The sequence below is a fragment of the Piliocolobus tephrosceles genome, chromosome 16, assembly GCF_002776525.5.
Source record: "Piliocolobus tephrosceles isolate RC106 chromosome 16, ASM277652v3, whole genome shotgun sequence".
NCBI classification, from domain to species: Eukaryota; Metazoa; Chordata; class Mammalia; order Primates; family Cercopithecidae; genus Piliocolobus; species Piliocolobus tephrosceles.
Genome location: NC_045449.1, coordinates 16,047,014 through 16,054,286, shown reverse-complemented (window position 1 = coordinate 16,054,286; position 7,273 = coordinate 16,047,014). Strand labels below are relative to the sequence as shown.

The 7,273-nt window shown below is 54.4% G+C and overlaps 1 protein-coding gene across 1 annotated transcript in view; it reads left to right on the top strand.

Moving 5' to 3' along the window:
• Positions 1 to 6,605, top strand: part of TRPV2 (transient receptor potential cation channel subfamily V member 2) — a 9,114-nt gene extending 2,509 nt beyond the window's left edge. The window contains exons 4-8 of the mRNA XM_026456287.2: positions 1,758 to 1,824; positions 1,940 to 2,274; positions 3,546 to 3,673; positions 4,543 to 4,622; positions 6,395 to 6,605. Coding sequence (XP_026312072.1) covers positions 1,758 to 1,824; positions 1,940 to 2,274; positions 3,546 to 3,673; positions 4,543 to 4,622; positions 6,395 to 6,492 — 708 coding nt within the window. The 3' untranslated portion in view covers positions 6,493 to 6,605. The remainder of the gene's footprint in view (positions 1 to 1,757; positions 1,825 to 1,939; positions 2,275 to 3,545; positions 3,674 to 4,542; positions 4,623 to 6,394) is intronic.
• Positions 6,606 to 7,273: the final 668 nt, after the last annotated feature.

Here is a 7,273-nt window from a genome sequence, read left to right as displayed (position 1 = left end):
AAGCGATTCTCCTGCCTCAGCCTCCCAAATAGCTGGGAGCACAGGTGCACACCACCATGTCTGGCTAATATTTGTATTTTTAGTAGAGACGGGGTTTCACCATGTTAGCCAGGATGGTCTCGATCTCCTGACCTTGTGATCCGCCCGTCTCGGCCTCCCAAAGTGCTGGGATTATAGGCTTGAGCCACCATGCCCGGCCGCCTGGCCCATTTTAACCATTTAAAAAAATATATACAGCTAAGTGTCATTAAGTACATTCACACTGTTGTATAACCATCACCACCATCCATCTCCAGAACTTTCTTGTCATCCCAAACTGAAACTCAATGCCCATTAAAAACAACTCCCCGTTCTCTCCTTCCCCCGGTCCCTGGAAGCCACTATTCTACTTTCTGTTTCTATGAATTTGACGACCATAACTACGTTGTATAAGTGGAATCATACAGTATTTGTCCTTTAATGTCTGGCTTATTTTAGTCAGTATAATGTCCTCAAGGATCAGCCATGTTGTAGCATATGTCAGAAATTCCTTCTTTTTTTTTTTTGAGATGGAATCTTGCTCTGTTGACCAGGCTGGAGTGCAGTAGTGCAATCTTGGCTCACTGCAACCTCCGCCACCCAGGTTCAAGCGATTCTCCTGCCTCAGCCTCCTGAGTAGCTGGGACTACAGGCATGTGTCACCACACCCAGCAAATTTTTTGTATTTTTAGTAGAGATGAGGTTTTTCCATGTTGGCCAGGATGGTCTTGAACTCCTGACCTCAGGTGATCCACCCATCTTGGCCTCCCAAAGTGCTGGAATTACCGGCTGAGCCACCATACCCAGCAATTCCTTCCTTTTTAAGGCTGAGTAGTATCCCATTGTGTAGATACACCACATTTTGTGCATCCATTCATCTGTTGATCCAGTCACCTGTTGCTTCCACCGTTTGATCTTTGTGAATAATGCTGCTATGAACAGGGGTGTACAAGTATCTGTTAGAGTCCCTGCTTTCATTGGGCATATACATACCCAGAAATGGAATTGCTGGGTCATACGGTAGTTCTATATTTAATTTTGTGACCCTGGAAGGTTTTTCTTTTTTTTTTTGAGATGGGACTCATTCTGTCACCCAGGCTGGAGTGCAGCGACACGATCATAGCTCATTGCAGCCTTGACATTCTGGGCTCAACCAATCCTCCTGTCTCAGCCTCCTGAGTAGCTGGCACTGTAGGCTTGTGCCACCATGCCTGGCTCCTGGAAAGTTTTAAGCAGGAAAACAATGTGATCTGAGACATATATTATTATTATTTTGAGACAAAGTCTCACTCTAGCTCAGGCTGGAGTGCAGTGGCGTGATCTTGACTCACCACAACCTCTGCCTCCTGGGTTCAAGCGATTCTCCTGCCTCAGCCTCCCGAGTAGCTGGGATTACAGGCGCAGGCACGCCACTGCACCCGGCTAATTTTTTGTATTTTTAGTAGAAACGGTTTCACCATGTTGGCCAGCCTGGTCTTGAACTCCCAACCTCAGGTAATCTGCCCGCCTCAGCCTCCCAAAGTGCTAGAATTACAGGCATGAGCCACCGCACCCAGCCAGATCTGAGATATATTTTTAAAAGACTCCTCTGCTCAGTGTGGCTCCATAGGGCCCACGTATGCATAAGTATGTGTGTGTACGTGTACACGGGAAACACGCTGCTGTGGGTGAGGCAGGGGTCAGGGGCCGTGACTGGCGGCCCAGCTACCCACTTTGGCCCCTGGGCACATGTGTTCCAGGTCATCCTGCGGGACCTGCTGCGCTTCCTTCTGATCTACTTAGTCTTCCTTTTCGGCTTCGCTGTAGGTAAAGGCCCCCTCCAGACCCCTTCCCCTTCCCCACATTCCTTGTCCACCCTGTACACTCTCAAGGCTGCCTGCCGGTCTCCTGGGCTGAGGGCCCCTCTCCCTTCATCCCATAGCCCTGGTGAGCCTGAGCCAGGAGGCTTGGCGTTCTGAAGCTCCTACAGGCCCCAATGCCACAGAGTCGGTGCAGCCCATGGAGGGACAGGAGGATGAGGGCAACAGGGCTCTGTACAGGGGTATCCTGGAAGCCTCCTTGGAGCTCTTCAAATTCACCATCGGCATGGGCGAGCTGGCCTTCCAGGAACAGCTGCACTTCCGTGGCATGGTGCTGCTGCTGCTGCTGGCCTACGTGCTGCTCACCTACATCCTGCTGCTCAACATGCTCATCGCCCTCATGAGCGAGACCGTCAACAGTGTCGCCACTGACAGCTGGAGTATCTGGAAGCTGCAGGTGCCACCACAGAGACTCCCTGCCCCTGCCCCACCCCACCCCACACTCAGGGGTGGGGAGTGCTCTGGACCCGGGGAGTTGGGCCTTCCCTAGCCAGGGGGTGCCGGGTTGGGCAGCTCTACCTTGTCACAGTCTTCCTTCTTTTTTTTTTCCCCCTGGAGACAAGGTCTTGCTCTGTCACCCAGGCTAGAGTGCAGTGGCACAATCACAGCTCAATGCAGCCTCGGCCTCCTGAGCTCAAGTGATCCTCCTTCCTCAGCCTCCTGAGTAGCTGGGGTTACAGGCAGTTGACACCACATCCGGCTAATATTTTTATTTTTTGTAGAGAAGAAGGTCTCACTATGTTGCCCGGCCTCAGGTGATCCTCCTACCTTTGCCTCCCAAAGCGCTGGGATTACTCCCTCCTCCTTTAAGAAGCTCATAGATGTACTCAGGACAGTGTCCAGCACCAAGTAGGTGCTCAGTGTGCCACCAGCTACTATTATCATCATTGTTGTCCAGTTTCTTTTTTTTTTTTTTTGAGTCAGAGTTTTGCTCTTGTTGCCCAGGCTGGAGTGCAATGGCGCAATCTTGGCTCACTGCAACCTTTGTCTCCTGGGTTCAAGCAATTCTCCCACCTCAGCCTCTCAAGTAGCTAGGATTATATGCATGTGCTACCACACCCCCACTAACTTTTTGTATTTAGTAGAGACAAGGTTTCACCATGTTGGTCAAGCTGGTTTTGAACTCCTGACCTCTGGTGATCCACCTGCCTTGGCCTCCCAAACTGCCGGCATTACAGGTGTGAGCCACCATGCCCCACCCTGCTGCTAATTCATTGTTGATCTTGGGGAAGTCATTTATCTCCTCTGAGCCTTGGTGCCCTCCTCTGCAAGGTTCTGTGCCCCACCTGACTCACTGGTATGCCTCTGGGCAGGCACACGTGTGGGGTGAGCAAATGAAGTTCTGTTCCTGGTGGTGTGGCCATCTGGAGCCTGAACGATGTAAGAACAAGTAGCTGTCAAGTACTTATAATGTACAGACTTCCCATCAGCTGTCTGAGGCACTTTGTCCTCAGTCTACAAATGGGGAAACCAAGATGCAGAGAGGCTGAGGGCCCAACCCCACACAGGTAATCGGATGTTGGAGCCGAATTCGAATCCGCATGTTTAGTTGACTTTGGGTTATACTGTGAAGTGCTGCAGGGCACTTTCCTGCTCCGCTTGCCTTGTGTGCCTTTGCCCCCAGGCAGGGTCCCAGGACGTTCTGTCTGATGCATCCTTTGTCCCCAGAAAGCCATCTCTGTCCTAGAGATGGAGAATGGCTATTGGTGGTGCAGGAAGAAGCAGCAGCGGGCAGGCGTGATGCTGACCGTCGGCACTAAGCCAGATGGCAGCGCCGATGAGCGCTGGTGCTTCAGGTGAGTGGCGGGAGGGTCTCCTGGGGCCTTGCTGTTCAGCAATCCCTGGGGCCCCCCCTGCAGTGCAGGGCACAGCTGCCAGGAGCCAGGTCTGGTGGGAAGGGCAGCTACAAAGAGCACCAGGGACTGAGCCTGAGCAGATGAGGTCAGGGGTCTGGATCTCACAAGCCATGGCTGCCACATGACTGGCCATCTGCCTGTCCCAGTGGCTTAAACTGAAGATCCCCTCCTGGTGATCTCAGACTCCTCCTTGTAGCCTGAAATGTGGTACAGTAAGGAGGCCAAGAAGTCAGAAGGACCCTTGGGTTCCCAGCACTCTAGCCTTGCCCTGGCTGCTCTGTGTCCCCCACCCCCAATTCTGCCAGCCTGATCTCGGAGCTACAACCCCTTCCATGGAGAACGTGCCCTTCTGTGTCCAGGAAAGGCTGGGACACTAGGAGAGGGAACCTAGTGACAAACACACAGCTAAAAACAGATACTGTTGTGAGGCAGCAGATGAGCAGAGAGAGCAGAGAGCAGAGAGAGCAGAGTCTCAGGCATGTGGAACAGCCGTGAAAGTCCCCAGAACCCGGGAGCACAGATACACCTGATCTGAATTCCTCTTTTCTAGTTGCTCTGGGCAACCCAGGCTGCTTTGAGCAGCCAGAAGCGATGGATGCTGATTCCTGCAAGTGGGCACCTGCCTCACAGGACAGGGCTCTAAGTGGGTGGCCCAGAACCCTGCAGAGAGAAAGCCTGTCCTCCTCAGGGCCTCTGTGTGCACCAGAGCATCTCTTCGTAGTCTCCCAATCTGGGGGGCCAGGCCCCTCTCTGGGGTGGGGGGGCGCGGTCAAAGCAGGCAAACCTCAGAGCTCCTCTGTTGCCCTCAGGGTGGAGGAGGTGAACTGGGCTTCGTGGGAGCAGACGCTGCCTACGCTGTGTGAGGACCCATCAGGGGCAGCCGTCCCTCGTGAGTAGCCTGGTGACTGGAGCCTCTGCCCTGGGGTGTGTGTCTCCGCTGCTTGGCCACAAAGCCTTGGAGAGTCTGGGGCAGGACCCAGAGACCTCCTTAGTTACTTTGCAGATCCCCGCACACCAGCTCCTCTTACAGAGATTGCCTCCTTAAAACAGTGGTTTCCTCCTTTCCTTTCCACCCACACCTTGCTTTCAGGCAGGAACCAGGGAAAACCTCTGAGGCTGTTAGCGCTTCCACCAGCCCAGCTTCTGGCTGCCGTCTCTCCGATGCCAGTCAGTCACACCCTTTGCCCATTCAATTGATTATCAAGGGTCTGTCCCCAGCCAGGCCTGGGCTGAGCCTGGGGACTCAGCATGGGAATGTTAGGAAGGGCTGTGTCACAGGGCAGCCCACAACAGAGGCAGCATCTCCCTGGTCCCTCAGAGGAACTGCCCTGCATAGGCCCTCAGCCCCTTCACACCCCAAGTCTCCCACCTCTGAGAAACCACTTCCCATGCCTCCCCCATGTCTGTGGCCTGTGGCCTCTCCATTCTAGTGTAGTGATGGCCCCTCCTGTCCCCACCCTGCTGCCTCCACCAAGATAGGTTCCTTCCTCCCACCCTCAGAGGCCTGAGGATTAGCTGTCTCCCCTGCATACCCTTTCTTTCTAGAATCTTCAATAGCTCCCACCTTCCACTGGTTCACCTCCTCTCCTTTCTCCATCTCTTTCCTGACAAATTTCACTTGCTTGTGCCTGTTGCCCCCCACAACAGCCTCCTGAGTCGCCCATGGCCCCTGTTGTAGGGAGGCTACTCTGGCCTCTTCTGCCCCACAGCCTGCTGGTTTCCTAGGCTCCTGGGCCGTGACCATGGCCTCACATACAAACAGGTTTCCCTTCACCCTCTTTGCATCTCCCTCCCTTCACTACAATGCCAGGAAAGTCACCTCTGAAAGTCACCTTGTCCCTCCCTCATCTTGCCCAAGCACTCCACACCCCACTGCCTGCTGGGGCCTCCAATGTGACATTCCCAACAGGAGCAGCCTTGGGGTCACCCCACCCCCTCCTTACCCAGGTAGAAGGCCTTGAGTCTTAGCCTATTCCCCCGCTATACTCACCTGGAGCTGAGTGTCCTTGACCTCTCAGGCGGCCACTCATCTCTCTGCTCTGCCTCTCACTTCTGCTTCTGCACCACTGCAGGGCGGCCCAGCCTGCACCCTTATCCCATTCCAGTCCTGCTAATGTGGACAAAAACTACATGCAGCCCACACTACAGAATGCCTCCCGCTGCCTGGAAGGCCGCACTCCTCAGAGCGGAGGTCAGGGCCCAAAGCTATCTAACCCACTCCCCACACCCCCATCCAAGGTGGCATCTGCAGTGCCCCTTGTTCTTTACTTTCTTTGGTTCATCTCTGGATTTGTCTCTGTCAGAAGCGCTCTTCCTCCCCTCTGGGTGTCCAAATCTGCCACCTCCCCTGCGGGATGGGTCCCCTCTCTCCTCTGAGCTCCCCCCAGCATGTCTCAGGTGTTCTGATCTCTGACACACAAGTCTGTCACCTCCAGGCACTTTAAGCTCCTGGGGGTGTTGGGAAGCCCCTGACATGGCAAGGGATTGGGAAATGCTTGTGGAGTGAGGGAAGCAGGGAGAGGGACTGCTGGCCTCCAGAACTGCTGAGGCTGTCTCCACAGCATGACGTGTTTTCATGACTGTGGCCCCTTGTTTCCCTGGTGCCTGCTTCCTGGGGACACACTCAAGGGTTAAGCCACAGTGCTTGCCATCTGTTAACAGGAACTCTCAAGAACCCTGTCCTGGCTTCCCCACCCAAGGATGAAGATGGTGCCTCTGAGGAAGACCATGTGCCCCTCCAGCCTCTCCAGTCCAACTGATGGCCCAGATGCAGCAGGAGGCCAGAGGACAGAGCAGGGGATATTTCCAGCCACATCTGCTGGCTCTGGGGTCCCAGTGAATTCTGGTGACAAATATATATTTTCACTAACTCTTCTGGAAACATTATTTGAGCAGAGTTGCTGGGACCCGTAGAGCTGGTAATGTCTGCATGTCTCTGTGTACACAGGTCTGTGTATGAGACTAGATTGCTCCTGCCCTTGCCTGGGCACAGAGATCCTCAGCTGCTGTGTCCCCACCCTCACCCCCACGTCCCCAAGTCTGGAGACTGCCCTCTTCCTGGGTACAGGCAGCTGGCTGAGGTATCGTGCCCATTGTTGTGGCAGATATATGGTGGTGGACATGGGCAGCCACCTCTCCCCTCTCTCCACCACGACACCCTTTGCTTTCCACACCCACCCTGCTTTTGGGCAGGCACCTGGGAAAACCCGTTAAAGCCACCTCTTTTGCTTTCTCTTCCTACTGGGCTTCTTGCTCAATTCCCACCCCTCCCAAGCCATTCTCTGCAGGGCAGCCAGAGAGGCCTTCCTAAGATAAAAGACAAACATGTCCTTTTTGTGCTCTGAAGGCCTGAGAGGCTCCCCAGTACCCACAGAATGCCCTAGCTGGCATCCCGAGACCCCCACGGTTTTGCCCAAGCATTTCCAGACACCTCCTCCCTTCCACCTCTGTTGCCCCTCTCTCCTTAGCACTCTCCCCAAATACAGGCAGGCCGAGGGACCTCGTGCTTGATCCCTTGACCTGGCTCTTGCTGGAAGCCCC